This window comes from Lonchura striata, chromosome 17, assembly GCF_050655825.1.
Source record: "Lonchura striata isolate lonStrDom1 chromosome 17, ASM5065582v1, whole genome shotgun sequence".
NCBI classification, from domain to species: domain Eukaryota; kingdom Metazoa; phylum Chordata; class Aves; order Passeriformes; family Estrildidae; genus Lonchura; species Lonchura striata.
Window position 1 is genome coordinate 11,897,143 of NC_140719.1, and position 18,269 is coordinate 11,915,411.

General features: G+C 55.3%; 1 protein-coding gene across 2 annotated transcripts in view; it reads left to right on the plus strand.

Annotated features, from left to right (window-relative positions):
- Nucleotides 1-16,987, plus strand: part of NOTCH1 (notch receptor 1) — a 41,597-nt gene extending 24,610 nt beyond the window's left edge. Inside the window, exons 10-34 of one of the 2 annotated variants that reach the window (XM_021543598.4) lie at nt 324-437; nt 1,407-1,640; nt 1,985-2,095; nt 2,750-2,942; nt 3,140-3,285; nt 3,832-3,945; nt 4,849-4,968; nt 5,188-5,340; nt 5,755-5,983; nt 6,101-6,302; nt 6,415-6,568; nt 6,954-7,138; nt 7,323-7,455; nt 7,762-8,019; nt 8,121-8,233; nt 8,668-9,239; nt 9,937-10,365; nt 11,154-11,302; nt 11,934-12,150; nt 12,478-12,568; nt 12,788-12,953; nt 13,667-13,962; nt 14,236-14,383; nt 14,495-14,592; nt 15,027-16,987. In XM_021543598.4, coding sequence (XP_021399273.3) covers nt 324-437; nt 1,407-1,640; nt 1,985-2,095; nt 2,750-2,942; nt 3,140-3,285; nt 3,832-3,945; nt 4,849-4,968; nt 5,188-5,340; nt 5,755-5,983; nt 6,101-6,302; nt 6,415-6,568; nt 6,954-7,138; nt 7,323-7,455; nt 7,762-8,019; nt 8,121-8,233; nt 8,668-9,239; nt 9,937-10,365; nt 11,154-11,302; nt 11,934-12,150; nt 12,478-12,568; nt 12,788-12,953; nt 13,667-13,962; nt 14,236-14,383; nt 14,495-14,592; nt 15,027-16,499 — 6,098 coding nt within the window. In that variant the 3' untranslated portion in view covers nt 16,500-16,987. The remainder of the gene's footprint in view (nt 1-323; nt 438-1,406; nt 1,641-1,984; nt 2,096-2,749; nt 2,943-3,139; nt 3,286-3,831; nt 3,946-4,848; nt 4,969-5,187; nt 5,341-5,754; nt 5,984-6,100; nt 6,303-6,414; nt 6,569-6,953; nt 7,139-7,322; nt 7,456-7,761; nt 8,020-8,120; nt 8,234-8,667; nt 9,240-9,936; nt 10,366-11,153; nt 11,303-11,933; nt 12,151-12,477; nt 12,569-12,787; nt 12,954-13,666; nt 13,963-14,235; nt 14,384-14,494; nt 14,593-15,026) is intronic. The other variant, XM_021543599.4, reaches the window with a different exon arrangement.
- Nucleotides 16,988-18,269: the final 1,282 nt, after the last annotated feature.

Below are 18,269 nucleotides of genomic sequence, written 5' to 3' on the forward strand. Positions count from 1 at the left end.
TGGGGAGACGGTTAATCTGTGAAAGGAGGTTTTGAAGTTCAGAGACTTTGCTCCTCTAGAGATGTAAATAAGATGCTCTCAATGGTGGGTCGCAGCCCCGCATTCAGGGCCCCCAGCAGCCGTCCCCATGGAAACCCGGCGCCCCAGCCGGGATGCGGGGGGATGCGGGGGGCCCAGCGGGAGCTGCCCGGCGCAGGGAGGGGAGCCTGGCAGGGAGGGGAGCCTGGCAGGGAGGGGAGCCTAGCAAGGAGAGGAGCCTGGCAAGGAGAGGAGCCTGGCAGGTCCGGCCGTGCGCAGGGACGTGACTTCTCCCTCCATTCCAGGCTTCAACGGGCACCTGTGCCAGTTTGACATCGACGAGTGTGCCAGCACCCCCTGCAAGAACGGTGCCAAGTGCGTGGATGGCCCCAACACCTACAGCTGCGAGTGCACTGAAGGTGAGGGGATGCTGAGGGGCTGCGGGGGTCCTGCCCAGCGATATGCTATGAAACCACATTGACAAATCACTTAGTGCCCACCTCTGCAAGCACCTGCTGTGGCAGGTGTCCCCGAACTGCCCATCAATGAGGTTGGTCCCTGCTGATGTGACTCCCATGGGGCAGGATGTCCCTTTCTCTGGTGTTGGTGGAGCAAGTGGAGCTCTGGAACCTGCTGGCCCTGGGACCAGGTGTATGGAGCCTGGCACTCCTGAGGTGTGGCCCCGCAGCAGCCGTCCCACCGTGCTCCCGCCTGCCGGGGCGGCAGCGAGGGGGAAGGCAGGAAGGAAGGAATAAAGCTGCCTCTATGGGGATGCAAGGTGCAGGGCCACGGGGGCTCGCCGACCGAAACCCAAGGAGCAGTTGCACAAAATGATGACTTGAGCCCTGGTGGCAAACAGTGGCTCTTTTGTGGAGCAGCTCCCGCCAGAAATCTTCCAGCTGAATGGCCTCTAATTAGTGTCTTGCTAATGCCAAGCCCCGATGAAAAGCTGCTATGTGGGCTTGGCGGGGTCTAGTCAAAGCTGTACTTTGTCCTCGGCTCTCCACCCCCCAAACCCGGCGGGGAGGGAGCTGGCCTGGAGAATAGGAGCTGCTGGGGGGGTTATTATTGGGGGGTGCTTGCGGCCGCCCCCTGTGCGCTCCGGGACGAGCCGCGGGCGAGCGCGGGGCCCCGCTCCGCAGCCGAGGCAGCTTTAATGCAGGTCATTGTGCACCCCGGGACAAAGCCCCCAGGCTGGGCTCTGACCAGCCCCCCACCAGCACATCGGGGTGCTCCCTGCCTGCACCCCGCTCCTGGGGGTCCCAGAGCTCACGTTGGGGCAGGTAAAGCCACCCCGGTGCGCTGCCTCACAGCTGGAGAGGGTGGGAAGGAGAGTGCCACACCCCGTGTCCCCCATCCTCACCCTGCGTCTCTGCTGCTGGTGGCAGGTTTCACAGGTGCTCACTGCGAGATCGACATCGATGAGTGTGACCCTGACCCGTGCCACTACGGGACCTGCAAGGACGGCATTGCCTCCTTCACCTGCCTCTGCCAGCCCGGCTACACGGGCCACCGCTGCGACATCAACATCAACGAGTGCCAGAGCCAGCCCTGCAAAAATGGGGGCACCTGCCAGGACAGGAACAACGCCTACAACTGCATCTGCCTCAAAGGGACCACAGGTGAGCAGGAGGGGCTCCACATGGGTCGGCAGTGCGGGTGCAGCATCCCACTCCCATCCTCTTCCTGGGGCAGGTTGGCCCTGGGCCACCACCAGCAGCCGCCCTGGTGCCAGGGCCAGCCTGGGGCACCCTGGGCGAGGGCGAGTTCTCCCAGTTTGGTGCCCAGCTCAGGCAGGAACCGCGCCCCAGCCGGGAGCTGCCCATGGCAGAGGCGCTTTGTTGTGGGGTGGTGGTGGCAGTTGGTGCCAGCGGGCTTCATTTTACTGCTTTGGCGGGTCTGGGGACCTCCTAATGACAATCCTCTCCTCTTGGGGACACCTTAACAACCCCTCTCTCCTCCCCAGGCCCCAACTGTGAGATCAACCTGGATGATTGTGCCAGCAACCCCTGTGACTACGGCAAGTGCATTGACAAGATCAATGGCTACGAGTGCACCTGCGAGCCGGGGTACACAGGTGAGAACAGGGCCTCACACCCTGGGGACTTGCAGCTGCTGGTGCCTCACAAAACCAGGACAAGGGTGCAATAAGGAGGGGGAATGCTGCCATCCCGCTTGTAGGAGGTTTTACACCCTCCAGCGCTCCTGCTTGTTCAGGAGGGTGACCCCGGCTCAGTCCGAAATCAAAGGGGTGTCTGGTGCTGCGAATTCGACTCCTGCTGCGCCCACTCCCATGGGTATCAGGTTGCTGCCTTGTCCAACTGGTTTGTTTGATGGCTGCTGGAAATGGTGGAGGGCTTTGATGGGAGCAGCCCCCACCGCTCCCTGCTCGCGCGGCCCCTTGTCCTCGGAGCTGAAATAAAGCTTGGCTTTGTCAGCCATGGCAGGTAGGGTTACAGGCTGAAACCTCCTCCCTCCGGTGTTCCCTCCTGGACCAAAGCAGCCCAGGGTATGGCCTCTTCCCAGTCCTTTTTCATGAGGGCAGGCAGGCAATGCAGGGTGTGAAGCCAGCCTGCCTGCAGGGCAGCCCACTCCTCTGCAGCCAGCCTAGTGTGTCCTGAGGTCCCAGCCTGCAGCAGGCCTTCCCTGGGTGGCTGGAGGGGCAGCTGCACTCCCCACGCCGTGCTGTTCACGCTCATGGGGTAACCATTCCTTGCTCCCCCTGTGCCAGGGCGCATGTGCAACATCAACATCGACGAGTGTGCCAGCAACCCCTGCCACAACGGGGGCACGTGCAAGGATGGCATCAACGGCTTCACCTGCCTCTGCCCCGAGGGCTTCCACGACCCCAAGTGCCTGTCCGAAGTGAACGAGTGCAACAGCAACCCCTGCATCCACGGGAAATGCCACGATGGATTGAATGGGTAGGCTGGACCAAAGGGTCCCCAGCAAAGTCAGGGTTACAGGAGGGTGAGCGTCTGTCCCCTGAGTTGGTGCTTGTCCATGCTCTGAGGCAGTGCCATGGGATATTTCCCTGAAGGGACAGGATTTGCTGGATAAATGATGGCTGGTGCAGCCTAGAGGATGGACCAGCTCTTTATGCCCCAATTTTTCCCCAAAGCTACAAGTGTGACTGTGACCCTGGCTGGAGTGGGACAAACTGTGACATTAACAACAATGAGTGTGAATCCAATCCCTGCATGAACGGTGGCACCTGCAAGGACATGACCAGTGGCTACATCTGCACCTGCAGGGAGGGCTTCAGCGGTAAGTGGGGGGGTTAGGCTGGATATTCTGAAAAATTTCTTCCTGGAAATGGTGGTCAGGCACTGGAACAAGCTGCCCAGGGGAGTGGTGGAGTCAGCGTGATTGGAAGTGTTGAAAAGGGGTGTGGATGTGGAACAGTGATGCTGGGTTAATGGTTGGACTTGATGATCTTAGAGGGCTTTTCCAGCACTAACAAGTCTGTGATTCCGTGATTCTAAGGGTGCAGCCAGGGGTGCTGCCATGTTCCCCTCACACTGAGGCCTGGGTGGAAGTTGTGGGTGGGTGCTCCATGATGCTTTCATGAGGTGGGTGCTCCATGAGGCTTCATTTTGGGGACAGTGGAACCCCAGGTGTGGCTGGGAGCTGTGGCAGTGCCGCCCTCCTGGACACCTTCAGCAGAGTTCAGGGCTGGAGCTGAGCACAGGAGGCTTTCCCAGGGCAATGGGTGTGCTGTTGTCACTCCCACCGTGTCCCCACTGTACCCTCAGCCCCCTACCACCAGCACACCTCCATCACAGCTACTTGTGTCTATTTTTCCTAACGCAGGCCCCAACTGCCAGACCAATATCAACGAATGTGCTTCCAACCCCTGCCTGAACCAGGGCACGTGCATCGATGATGTTGCTGGCTACACCTGCAACTGCCTCCTGCCCTACACAGGTGAGGGGAGCACCCACCACAGCTCTGTGGAGTTTCTGCTTCTCGTGTGACACCAGGCTGGTCCCAGCACATGCAGTGAGCTGGCACTGAGCACGAAGTGCCTCATTCTGCCCTGCCTGGGGGCTGCCCACAGCCACGGCTCCACCTCTCCATGGCCCAGCTGGAGGAAATTTGCAGGAGCTTTGGGAAGCTGCCAGCCGCAGCTTCCTCCTCTTCCTCCTCCTCCTCCTCCTGGAGGGCAGCAGGGTGGTGGCTCGGGGGCAGCAGCACCCCAGTGACACCCCAGCGTTCCCCAGCCACGGTGGCCGTGCTGGAAGAGGCGATCCGAGGCCGAGGGGCCAAGGGATTCTGCTGAGCCAATTCCTGTTTGCCGGCCCCGCGCTTCCGCTCGCGCAGCCCGGCACAATTGCAGGAAGCCATGAGCTGTTTCCTGCCCTCGCCAGTGGCCATAGAAACCCCTGGGGGGGACGGGGACCGGGCAGGCGGGGAGGGGGAAGGCTCTGGAAAATAGCAAAGGCCAGTTCAGGAGATATTGGCTGACAGGGAAGATAAGGGTTCGGAGGGAACGTGTCCCTTGGCTGGACGTAAACAGGAAAAGCAGCGGAGAGGGAAGGGGGGAGGGAGCGCAAGGGGGAAAAGACACCCCGAGCAGCACTTCCCTGCCAAAGGAAGTGGGCAGTGCTGTCATGCAGCCCAGATAGCCAGGGCTTAAAAGTTTGTAGGGGTTCGGGGTCATAGGTGACCCTGAATGGAAGAGACAGCCCCAGCTGGGCTGCCCTGGGGTGCTGGGGAGGTCCAGAGCCTTCCCAGACTGGCAGCAGACCAGGGCAGGGGACAGGGGTAGCGGGATTGTGGGCCACCTGTCCTTTTGGAGGGTGTCAGCTGGTACTTGTGCCTGTGCAGGAGCCACCTGTGAGGATGTGCTGGCCCCCTGTGCTGGCAGCCCCTGCAAGAACGGTGGCGAGTGCCAGGAGTCAGAGGACTACAAGAGCTTCTCCTGCAGTTGCCCCCCTGGCTGGCAAGGTATGGGCATGGCCCTTTTGAGGGTTAGAAGCCTCCGCTCCCCACAGGGAGGGAAAGGCACAGGGGAGGGAGCCAGGCCTTGGGGAGGTGGGACACAACCATTGCCTGCATCCCTTGGCTTCTGCCCCGGTGCGAGCGGTGCCCAGGATGTCATTGTCACCCCTGGGGCTTTCACCAGCACCCGCAGCCCACACAATCCCTGTCCTGCTGTGTCCCCAGGTCAGACCTGTGAGATTGACATCAATGAGTGTGTGAAGAGCCCCTGCAGGAATGGGGCCACGTGCCAGAACACCAACGGGAGCTACCGCTGTGCCTGCCGGACCGGCTTCTCCGGCCGCAACTGCGACACCGACATCGACGACTGCAAGCCCAGTAAGAGCAGGGGCTGCCCCCGGCTGCACCCAGCCCAGCCCTGAGCCTCACCACCCTTCCTGGGGCTGGGCTTCTCCTCCCCATGCATGGACCAGCCCTGGCTGCCACAGTGGCCTGGGCTGTGCTGCGAGCCCTGCTTGTCTTTTGGGCCACCTCAGGCATGTCCCTGTTGAGCTGTGTCAGTCCAAGGCAGGAGGAAGGAGGCTGGGGGGGACAGTGTGTGCAATGGGTTCTCCTTGTGCCCAGTCTTCTGGAGGGGCTGGTGTGGCTTCTGCCCAGTCCATGGGCTCAGTCCATTCCTCCCCGTGGCCAGGGAATGTGTATGGGGACAGTGCCGTGGGGCAGCTCGGGGGCTGGGCTGCTGCACCACAGCTGGACCCATCACATCTTCACGTGCACGTCCCTCCTCTCCAGATCCATGCCACAACGGTGGCTCCTGCTCGGATGGCATTGGCACGTTCTTCTGCGAGTGCCTGGCTGGCTTCCGTGGGCCCAAGTGCGAGGAGGACATCAATGAGTGTGCCAGCAACCCCTGCAAGAACGGGGCCAACTGCACCGACTGCGTCAACAGCTACACCTGCACCTGCCCCTCCGGCTTCAGCGGCATCCACTGCGAGAACAACACCCCTGACTGCACAGAGAGGTACAGTCCTGCCACCTGGGACGAGGGGCTGAGGTCCCCATAGCCCTGGGTTGCTGTGCCTTTGGTGTGGGGCACGGCCGGCCGTGACTCACTGGGGTGCGATGTCTGCGTCCCCAGCTCCTGCTTCAACGGTGGCACGTGCGTGGATGGCATCAACACCTTCACCTGTGTCTGCCCGCCCGGCTTCACGGGCAGCTACTGTGAGCACAACATCAACGAGTGTGACTCCAAGCCGTGCCTGAACGGGGGCACGTGTCAGGACAGCTACGGCACGTACAAGTGCACCTGTCCCCAGGGATACACCGGGCTCAACTGCCAGGTACAGGAACCCGGGCTGGATGCTGCTGGGGGGATCTGGGGGCCACTGCAGTCTCCACTCCTGCAGGAGCCCTGCTGGGTCCTCACCCTCATCTCTTGCTCTGCTCCCCCAGAACCTGGTGCGTTGGTGTGACTCCTCGCCCTGCAAAAACGGAGGCAAGTGCTGGCAGACCAGCAACCTGTACCACTGCGAGTGCAACAGCGGCTGGACAGGGCTCTACTGCGATGTCCCCAGCGTGTCCTGCGAGGTGGCTGCCAAGCAGCAAGGTAAGGCCCTGCCACGTGTACAGGGCCGGGCTGGGGTCCCCAGGTGTCCCCTGTGCTGGGCACTGAGCAGGGATGTGGCCAGTTCTCTTGGTGGGCATCTTTGGCACAGAGCAATCTCAAGGATTGCTGTAGGAATGCACGCCCAAGGCTGTGATTCCCTGTGGGATGTGTGGTGGCCAGGACATGACCCTGTGGTGTGTGGGTGTCACCAAGGTTGTGATTGATTCCCTGTGGGATGTGTGGTGGCCAGGACATGGCCCTGTGGTGTGTGGGTGTCACCAAGGCTGTGATTGATTCCCTGTGGGATGTGTGGTGGCCAGGACATGGCCCTGTGGTGTGTGGGTGTCACCAAGGTCCCTGCATCTCCCTCTGCTCTCCCTGACAGGTATCGATGTAGCACACCTCTGCAGGAACTCGGGGCTCTGTGTTGACACTGGCAACACTCATTTCTGCCGCTGCCAAGCCGGCTACACCGGCAGCTACTGCGAGGAGCAGGTGGATGAATGCTCCCCAAACCCCTGCCAGAACGGAGCCACCTGCACAGACTACCTGGGAGGCTACTCCTGCGAGGTGGGTGCCTGGGGGGCAGGAATTCCTAGGGAAAAAGCCTCAGTTATTGCTTTTCTGCTGCCCAAGGTGCTGCCCTTGCATGATGCCTCTTTACCGAGTTGGAGATTTGGGTGCTGGCTGTGCTCCTAGGGCTGTGTGGAATGGAAGGAACCTCTTTGATAGTTCCCCTCTTTCCTCCTTGCAGTGTGTGGCTGGTTATCATGGAGTTAACTGCTCAGAGGAGATCAATGAGTGCTTGTCCCACCCATGCCAGAATGGAGGAACCTGCATCGATCTCATCAATACCTACAAATGCTCCTGCCCCAGAGGAACTCAAGGTAAATTAATTCCCCAGGCTGGGGCATTAGTGGGTTGAGTGCAGATATCCTTGGATTCTGCTCATTAGCTGCTCGGGCTGGCAGCAGCAAACGCGGCGGGCAAGGTTTGTGTTTGCTTGTGGGCTTAGCCATCAAGGCCACGCGGCCTTGGCCTTGTGGTGCCATGTCCCTCCTGCCCGAGAGGTGGCTCAGGCTGCCACTGACGTGGCCAGGCTCAGCCCCTTGGCAGGGCAGGCTGACACACGGGAGCAGCGGGCCCCCCGATACTGTTTGATGAGCTGTGTGGGTTGTTCCCCCTCTCTCTAGGGGTGCACTGTGAGATCAATGTGGATGACTGCAGCCCTTTCTTTGATCCGGTCACCCTGGGGCCCAAGTGCTTTAACAATGGCAAGTGCAAGGATCGGGTAGGTGGCTACAGCTGCATCTGCCCCCCTGGCTTTGTAGGGGAGCGCTGCGAGGGAGATGTCAACGAGTGCCTGTCCAACCCCTGCGACGCCCGCGGCACCCAGAACTGCGTGCAGCGGGTCAACGACTACAAATGCGAGTGCAGACCTGGCTATGCAGGTGAGCACTGCATCCCCTCTGCTCACAGGGTGCAGCCCCCAGCCCCCCCAGGCATCCCTGCACGCCTTCATCTGCTCCTCACACGCTCCTCTCCCTCGCAGGCCGTCGCTGCGACACCGTGGTGGACGGCTGCAAAGGCAAACCCTGCAGGAATGGGGGAACCTGTGCTGTTGCCAGCAACACTGGCCGTGGCTTCATCTGCAAGTGCCCCCCGGTAGGTGCCTGCTCCTCTCCGGGAGGAGGGAATGAGCGTGGGCATGAGAGGTGGTCAAGAGGCCAGTTCAGCCCCTGAGGCTTCCCCAGCTGGGATGGGCATGAATGGGAGGATGCTTTGCTGTGGGTGCATCCATAAATGTGCACCCTCCATGCTTGCAAGGATGCTGGAATAGAGTTAAGGAGAAGGTGGCTCAGGCCTGAAGGTAGAACAGGCTGAATGTTATTTGCACCACATAAAGTGGGACAGAAAGATAGGGAGAAGAGCTCCCTTCACTTTGGGGGGATGCTCTAATGGGCTTTACATTCAAGATTACTCTTGCCCATCACCAGCTTTAGAGGGTGAGTGTCAGTTTCCCAGAACACACGTGTGTTAATGCTGCTTGTAGCACAGCTTCAGTGGCTCTGACTCCCTCCTTGCTGTGCCCTCCCCAGGGATTCGTGGGTGCCACCTGCGAGAACGACTCCCGCACCTGTGGCAACCTGCACTGCCTGAACGGTGGCACCTGCATCTCCATCCACAAGAGCTCCAAGTGCATGTGCACGCCGGCCTTCACGGGCCCCGAGTGCCAGTACCCGGCCAGCAGCCCCTGCACCTCCAACCCCTGCTACAACGGGGGCACCTGCGAGTTCTCCAGCGACGCCTCCCCCTTCTACCGCTGCAACTGCCCCGCCAACTTCAACGGCCTCAACTGCCACATCCTCGACTTCGACTTCCAGGGCGGCATCGGGCAGGACATCATCCCCCCCAAGATCGAGGAGAAGTGCGAGATCGCCGTGTGCGCGGGCTACGCCGGCAACAAGATCTGCGACGGGAAATGCAACAACCACGCCTGCGGCTGGGACGGGGGCGACTGCTCCCTCAACTTCAACGACCCCTGGAAGAACTGCTCCCAGTCTCTGCAGTGCTGGAAGTATTTCAACGATGGCAAGTGTGACTCTCAGTGCAATAATGCTGGCTGCCTCTACGATGGGTTTGACTGCCAGAAATACGAGGGGCAGTGCAAGTAAGTGGCTTCTTTAAAACCTTCTTGTTTTGAAGCCCGTCAGGGTCACCGTCTCTGGTGACCCTCTGGTTGTTCTGATTGTATCTGGTGAAACTCCTTGACTCAGGCCTGCTGTTCACTCCCAACATTCTGTTCTGCTGCCTGTGAGGCTGCAACTCAAGCAGTCACATCTCCCCTGTGGTCCTTCTGAGTTTACATCTACTTGGAAGCTCTCTGGGTTTGACTCATTGCAGATGGCTTCCCTGTCCTTGCTTGTATCACTCCACAGAAGTGAATTCTCCAACTCACAGCAGTAACAGAGTCAGGGAGACCCCAGATGGAAGAGCAGCCAGGAAACATGATGATGTTAACATCCAAGCATTTCCCAAACATTGTCTTTGGCAACAGCAGGAACTTAGTCCCAGATTCCTGGACCAGCTCTGGTTTTAGTAACTATTCTGTGTCCCCATGCCTTCTCTGAGTCACAGCAATTTGTTCCTTTTTCTTTTATAATTTAACAGCTGCTCTCTCTCACCTGCAGCGAATGCTTCATAGTGCTGCATGAAACAGCTGCTTTCTGTGTAAGCTGGTTTAGTGTCTGTCAGGGTGAAGAATATTTATACAAAAGAGAGACCACCGCTGCTTTTCTCAGCAGATAGGTGTTATTTGCAATACTTGGTCTAATTCTTTCTTCTGCCTTGCTTCTTCCTCCCCCCAGCCCTCTGTATGACCAGTACTGCAAAGATCACTTCTCGGATGGTCACTGCGACCAGGGCTGCAACAATTTTGAGTGCGAGTGGGATGGTCTGGACTGTGCAAACAACATGCCAGAGAAGCTGGCCGATGGCACACTGGTGGTGGTGGTCCTCATCACCCCCGAGAACCTGAAGAACAACTCCTTCAACTTCCTGCGGGAGCTGAGCCGTGTGCTGCACACCAACGTGGTCTTCAAGAAGAACTCCAAGGGGGAGTATATGATCTTCCCATACTACGGCAACGAGGAGGAGCTGAAAAAACATTACATCAAGAGGTCCACAGAGGACTGGTCAGATATGTCCAGTGCTGTCATCAACAAAGTGAAGAGCAGCCTCTACTCCCGGGCTGGCAGGAGGCAGAAGAGGGAGCTTGACCAGATGGACATCAGAGGGTAAGAGGGTTCCATGTTCTCTGAGCAGCGCTCACTGCGTTCTCTGTGTTGATAATAGTAACACGCTAGCAAGGGAAGGATGTAGGCCAGATAATTGTATTTAGATGTTGCTTGCTGTGTGAACAGAAACCGGATTTTGCTCTCATGTGGGAAAATGGAGTGATCATTCAGGAATCCCTGATACAATGCTGCCCAGCTCTCACGATTGAAGGAGTCCTGTGCATTGTTGGGAGCCGGGGCTGGGCTGGGTGGGACCTGGAAGCAGAGGTTGGCCTGACCGACTGTCTGACTTCAGGAAGTCATTAAGTTAAGCCTCATTTTCTCCCTGGGAAATGCTTTCTAGAGCTTTGTTGTAAAACTCAATTACTGCAATCTGTGTTTGGAGATCTTTGGTGTAAACATACACATCTAACCTGCTCCCTCTCCATGGTCTCAACCAAAAACCCCTGAATGCAAAGGAGTTAGAGCAGTGAAACTGATATGAGAAGATCTGAAAGCTCCCAAACAGCATTATTTAAGATACTCTAGTGTCTGGGTAATTATAAAACATTGTGAAGCAGAGACTCTCTTCCATTCCTGTAGATAAAGAGCTGGATTTTACAGCATTCACTGAGGCAAATCCAACAGACCTGCGAGCTGCAGGCTTTGGGCCACAGGGGAGCAAGGGGATGGGTTCCCACCTTCTAATTCCCCCTGATGGGGGTTAAAGAGGGAAGGGAGACAGGTCTGGCCCGTTTCCTCAGTGTGGTCATCTTTCCCTGTTCCTTAGTGACTCTTCTCTCTCACAGATCCATTGTCTACTTGGAAATTGATAACCGCCAGTGCATCCAGTCATCTTCCCAGTGCTTCCAGAGTGCCACCGATGTGGCAGCATTCCTGGGAGCCTTGGCCTCCCTTGGCAACCTGAACATACCCTACAAAATAGAAGCTGTCAAAAGTAAGTACAGCTGTTCACTTGAGGAGGAGGGACAGCAAACACTTGCCAGCCTTCCCCGAGTTTAGTTATTTGTCAATTGGCTGCATTTGAGCAGTTTGGTTTTAATAACCTCACATATATTTTTTTTCCTTTAAGTCTTTTATTTTAAAAAATTGCAAGCCCGCTTTATTATTTTTGCTTATTCCAGGTTTTATTTCAAAATCATTATCACTCTAAAAGTTATTAAAAAAAGAAAAGAAAAAGAAAACCCAAGCAGCTCCAATCAATCAGTGACATGCAAGGAGTTGAAGTTTGTATCTTGAAAATCCCCCCTAAATCCTTTTGTCTTAACAGCTCAATGCAAGCGCAATGATTTGAAGTTTGCTAATCCTTTTCCTTAAAGGAGAAAAAAGTGAAGCTGTCTCCTGGTGCAGGCTGCCTTGTGCAGCCGAGAATTTGCCGATAGTTTGCAATTCTGATTAATAGCGTATAAAATGACCTTTTTTTTTTTTTTTTGGGGGGGGGGGGGGTGTGCTGATTTAGATCAGACTTAGGTACCTCTATTAACAAATTTTCCTTCATTTCCACTCCGTCCCTGGTTTGCTATGCAGCTTAATGTCTCAGCATCTCTTTGTGCCCCACTGTTCTGCAGGTGAGACAGCCGAGCCCACGAAGAACTCCCAGCTGTATCCTATGTACGTGGTGGGGGCTGCGCTGGTCTTGCTCGCCTTCATCGGGCTGGGGGTGCTGGTGAACCGCAAGCGCCGCAGGGAGCATGGGCAGCTCTGGTTCCCTGAAGGCTTCAAAGTGACAGAGTCCAGCAAGAAGAAGCGACGGGAACCCCTCGGGGAGGATTCTGTTGGGCTGAAGTGAGTAATTCGCTTGCTAAAACCCAGGGATGCTCAGGGCTCTTCTGGGTGAAACCTGCTGGAGTTTTGTTCCCTAGTGCATCTTAGTGGTGTGGCAGGGAGGAGGAGAATCAGGGGTCTTAAAGTTCTGCACGGGGAAAAAAACAGTGTTCCGTATGGTCTGTGCTTTGTAATCTTTTCTGCACTTGGTAAAAAAATGAAATGCAGCCTGAGGGGAACCACCTGGAAATCGGTTGATTCTTCTTTCAGTTTGTGGCTGTACGTGGACAAACATCACAAACAGTTCCTGCACAGGAGATAACCTTTTCTGTGGTTTTATTTTTAAAGACCCCTCAAAAATGCTTCGGACGGCACGCTGATGGATGACAACCAGAATGAGTGGGGTGATGAGGAGACCTTGGACACCAAGAAGTTCAGGGTAAGCCCTCTGCCACATTCCTGTGCTGCAGGCAGTCAGTCACTCCTGGGTTTGTCACGGAAGGAGCAGAGGGACCCTCAGGGCCCCTCATTGCTGCTCTCAGCTCCTCTGCAAACTTGCCTGTGACAAACACACACCTTGGAGCCTCGCAGAGCTTCCCAGGCTGGAGCTCAGCCCTGGGCTGTTTCCTGGGGTCTCACTCCCTGCTGTTTGCCTCAGTTTGAGGAGCAGGCGATGCTGCCAGACACGGATGACCAGACGGATCACAGGCAGTGGACGCAGCAGCACCTGGACGCCGCTGACCTGCGCATCTCCTCCATGGCCCCGACGCCTCCACAGGGGGAAATCGATGCTGACTGCATGGATGTCAACGTCAGAGGGCCGGGTAAGGACCCCTTGCACTTCTGCACTGGCTGGCAGCTCATGTGGAGCCCTCCCTGAGCCCTGCAGGGAGAGCAGCACCCCACAGCCCTCCCTGTCCCTTGCTGGTGCAGAGTCACTGCTACGAGCTCTGCACCATAGGGTTGCTGTTGTGTGTGATTTAGAGAGAGACTCTGTCACATTTTGCTTTCCATGAGAGCTCTTCTGTTCCACCTCTGAGGTGGAAATTACAGAAGTACCAATTAAATCACCCAGGTTATCTCTGCTGCTCCTATATTCTCCTCCCACCCAACTTGTACATTTCACAGTCTTCCTTTAAGGTTTTTAACAATGGTTAGTAGAATTAGGTTGAGGTTTTAAAGTTTCCTTTAACAATAGTTAGTAAGAATTTTTAGATTCTTACAAACACTTGGTCTTCCCCCATGTCTGTGAAATTGTCCTCTGAAATAATGAAGGTATTTACCATACTCTGTTTGCTTTGAGCAGTCTTCTTACAAACTGCACTTTACATGGAGCAGATGAGATAGAAAAAGCAGCGAGATACCACTGAGGAATTTCAGATCCATATCAGAGGGAGGATATTCGTGTTTGATGTTCAGAACTAGTCGGGAGCTCAGTCTTGGTGCACCCAGGAGAATAAGCATCTTATCACAGGCAGAGCATCTTGGCAGAGGGTAAGAAAGCCTTTTCCCATCCTGAGCTCCCCTGTGCTTTCAGACGGCTTCACCCCGCTCATGATCGCCTCGTGCAGCGGAGGAGGGCTGGAGACCGGCAACAGCGAGGAGGAGGACGACGCTCCCGCCGTCATCTCGGACTTCATCTACCAGGGCGCCAGCCTGCACAACCAGACCGACCGCACGGGCGAGACCGCGCTGCACCTGGCCGCCAGGTACTCCCGCTCGGACGCTGCCAAGCGCCTGCTGGAGGCCAGCGCCGACGCCAACATCCAGGACAACATGGGCCGCACGCCGCTGCACGCCGCCGTCTCCGCCGACGCGCAGGGCGTCTTCCAGGTGGGCGACGCCGCGGCCGCCGGTTTTGGGGTTTTCGGGAGGAAATATCGGTGAGTTATCACGAGGTCTCGTTGTGAGAAATGAAGGCCCTGTTGTCTTGGGGAAGAGCAAAGCAGCAGCCCCACGGCAGCAGCGCTGGACTGGGAGCAGAGCTGGAGGGATGAATCTTTCGGAAAGGGCATTGCAGGTCTTGAGACCTGGACACCTGCAGTGCCTTGCTGTCTGCCCCTCCTAACGTTTGTGTTCCCTCTGCTTTGGCCCTTCTTGTGGCAGATCCTGATTAGGAACAGGGCAACAGACCTGGATGCCCGCATGCACGACGGGACCACTCCCCTGATCCTGGCTGCTCGTTTGGCTGTGGAGGGGATGCTGGATGATCTCATCAACTGCCACGCTGACGTCAATGCCGTGGATGATTTAGGTACTGAGGCAGCTAAAACACCAGTTCACCCAGACATGGGACAAAAGGGCTGCTTGCTGTTGATCTCAGCGCTCTCTGATGTGTGTTGTATTCCATGATTTTCCTCCCCAGGCAAGTCAGCCCTGCACTGGGCAGCTGCTGTGAATAATGTGGAAGCTGCAATGGTCCTCCTGAAGAATGGTGCCAATAAGGACATGCAGAATAATAAGGTAGGATCCCCTAGGGTGATATATGCAAGGGAAGAACCATTTGGGGAGTCCGTTAAAGAGTAATTTCTGGCTAAATTACAAATGTCTGGCACTGAGACTCTGATTTGATTGTTCTGCTGTGAATGAAGTTGGACTTAGCTCAAAGGAGTACTGTGGAATTTGGTTGTAGGGATGATGCTGAGGGGCCATGCAGTGCCTGGTGAGCAGTGTCTTTGTGGCCACCTCAAGCATGTTCTGGGTCACTCATAGGGTTCCTGGTTTGATACCAGCACAAGGACATGGCTCAGCAGGGTAGGAACAAGAAGAAGGAAGAGGAGGGGGTGATGGCAGACCATCTCTGCCACCCAACCACGTGGGTGTGGAGCTCAGGGCAGCATTAGTCAGGAGAATCTGTGAACTCAACCCTAACCAACCAAACCTTGCTGGCTTTCCAGGAGGAGACCCCACTGTTCCTGGCAGCCAGAGAAGGGAGCTACGAAACCGCCAAGGTGCTGCTGGACCATTTTGCCAACCGGGACATCACGGACCACATGGACCGGCTGCCGCGGGACATCGCCCAGGAGCGCATGCACCACGACATCGTGCGCCTGCTGGACGAGTACAACCTGGTGCGGAGCCCCACGCTGCACAACGGCCCCCTGGGGGCACCCACCCTGTCCCCCCCGCTCTGCTCCCCCAACAGCTACATCGGCAACCTCAAACCCGCCGTGCAGGGCAAGAAGGCCAGGAAGCCGAGCACCAAGGGGCTGAGCTGCAACGGCAAGGATGCCAAAGACCTCAAAGCCCGGAGGAAAAAGTCGCAGGATGGGAAAGGGTGTCTGCTGGACAACTCGGGTGTGTTGTCGCCTGTGGACTCCCTGGAGTCGCCGCACGGGTACCTGTCGGACGTGGCCTCTCCCCCGCTGATGACCTCTCCGTTCCAGCAGTCGCCTTCCATGCCTCTGAACCACCTGCCGGGCATGCCCGATGCCCACCTGAGCATCAACCACCTCAACATGGCGGGCAAGCAGGATATGGCCATGGGCAGCTCCAGCAGGATGGGCTTCGACTCGGTGCCCCCACGCCTGTCCCACCTGCCCGTGTCCAGCCCCAGCACGGGGATGAGCAGTGCCCCCATGAGCTTCTCGGTGGGCAGCGGGGCCAGCCTGAACGGGCAGTGTGACTGGCTCAGCCGGCTGCAGAACGGGATGGTGCAGAGCCAGTACAACCCCCTGAGAGGCAACCTGCAGCCCGGGGCGCACCAGCAGCCCCAAAACCTGCAGCACGGCATGATGACCTCGCTGCACAACGGGCTGCCCACCACCAGCTTGTCGCAGATGATGAGCTACCAGGCCATGCCCAACACCCGGCTGGCGTCCCAGCCTCACCTGATGCAGAGCCAGCAGCTCCAGCAGATGCAGCAGCAGCAGCAGCAGCAGCAGCAGCAGCTCCAGCAGCCCAACCTGCAGCAGCAGCCGCCGCAGCAGCCGCAGCAGCCGCCGCAGCAGCACCACAACCCCAGCGGCTCCAACGGGAGCGGCCACCTGGGCCAGAATTTCCTGGGTACGGAGCTGAGCCAGGCCGAGCTGCAGCCGGTGAGCGGCAGCGCCATGGCCGTGCACACCATCCTGCCGCAGGATTCCCAGATGCTGCCCACCTCCCTGCCCTCCTCCCTCGCCCAGCCCATGACCACCACGCAGTTCCTGACCCCTCCTTCCCAGCACAGTTATTCCTCCCCCATGGACAACACGCCCAGCCACCAGCTCCAGGTGCCCGACCACCCTTTCCTCACGCCGTCGCCGGAGTCGCCGGACCAGTGGTCCAGCTCCTCTCCTCACTCCAACGTGTCCGACTGGTCCGAGGGCATCTCCAGCCCTCCCACGAGTATGCAGTCACAGATGGGACACATCCCCGAGGCCTTCAAGTAAAAAAAAAAACACAAAAAAAGGTGTTTTAGAGACGCTCACTGCGAGCCAGAATCTCCCTCGCAGGAGGGAGATTTTTTTGGGTTTTTTTTTAAAAGGACGTCGGATGCTTTTATTAAAGGATCTTTTTTAAATATGTTTTTATAAAAAAGGAAAAAAAGAAAAGAAAAAGACAAATTGATTCCTTTTTTTTTTTTAGTATTTATTTATGTACTTTTTATTTTACATGAGAACACTGCCTTTTTATTTATATGTTCTATTGTTAAGAACTCAGTGTGGGACACCAGTTGTGTTTCGAGAAATCAACAAATTAGGTTTTTATAGGACGTTCTGTTTTGTTTGGGGGGGTTCACTGTGTTTGATTTGAGAGGAAATGTTTATGTAAAGCTATAAGCAACGATTTGTGATTCTGAAATGCCATTAATTTATTCTTTTTCTCTTTCAATTTAGAAAGAGAGGTGAGAAAGAAGAGGGGAAGGAAAAAACTGACTAAAAATACCACTCCTTAAGGGGAAAAAAAAATTAAGTATGGACAAATTTTTAAAATGTACTTTAAAATGTTTCCTTTGCAATTATATGAGAGGACATTTTATGGTACCAGTCATGAATCTTTGTTTAAATTTCAGTATTATATAGTTGTACATTTGCCTTGATAACAGAAATTTTTGTTCTCTCTTGTTTTTATATATATAAAAATATATATATTTAAATGATTTTTATGATCTAAAAAAAAAAAAAGAAAAAGAAAAGCAGGATTATAGACCTGTAAGAACAGTTTCTAAGCTAAAAATAAACCCTACAAAACATGAATACTGTCCCCCATCAAAAAGAAATGTATTTACCAAACTTCCAAGAGAGCAAGCCCATAACTATGGAGTATATACACAAAGGAGACTTAATTTTACTTTGAATATCTTTACTGGTTTTTTTGTTTTGCTTTCGTGTTTGAGTAACTGTTTGAAGAAATAAATGCCAATATAAACTTTGTAAACCACATCCTTATTTTAAGGATGGGCCTGCCTATTTTTTAGAAGAAGGCGTGTCTGGCAGTGCAGACACCCCGAGTGAGATTACAAAGCATTATCACCCTGCCAGCCCCGCTCCTCTGGCAGAGCCCCCACTGGGTGCCCAGTGGGATGTGCTGCTGGTTTTGGTGGGAGGCTGGACTGGCCAAACTGGAGGGCGAGGGGCCAGCACAGCTGTGCTGTGAAACGTTGACATTTTGTTCTGTGACGTTAGCCTGGAGTGATGCATCTTTTTTTATATTGGTGTGCACTCTTTCTGTGTATCATGTAAAATATAGTATAAGCCTGTGGCAGATTTAATGTTTGTAAATATGGGGTGGGGTTTTTTTTTTGTTTTTGTTTCTTTTTTTTTGGTTTGGTTTGGGCTTTTTTTTTTTCAAGAAAAGGTGGATTTTGTTTCAAAAATCTAAATGAGCAAGTCTTAAATATATCATAAATATATCACCTTATAGAGGTGTTGGAATATCACTCACTCGGGTGCAAAAGCAAGCAGACACCCCAAAATTAGATAACGTGTATGGGACAGGCAGATAGAGAGCAGTTAATCAAGAAAACCTAAGAAAAGGGTTCCTTTTCCTCATTCCTTTCTATTAGAACACCAAATAAAATGGATATTTCTCAAGGCACAGCGCCTTCCTGAGCACTCATCTTAGTTAACATTTCAGACCATTGTTATTGTGACACACCTAATATGAGTGATAAAAACATCACGTGGTGTTGAATCTTCCTATGTTTTATAAACTAGAGT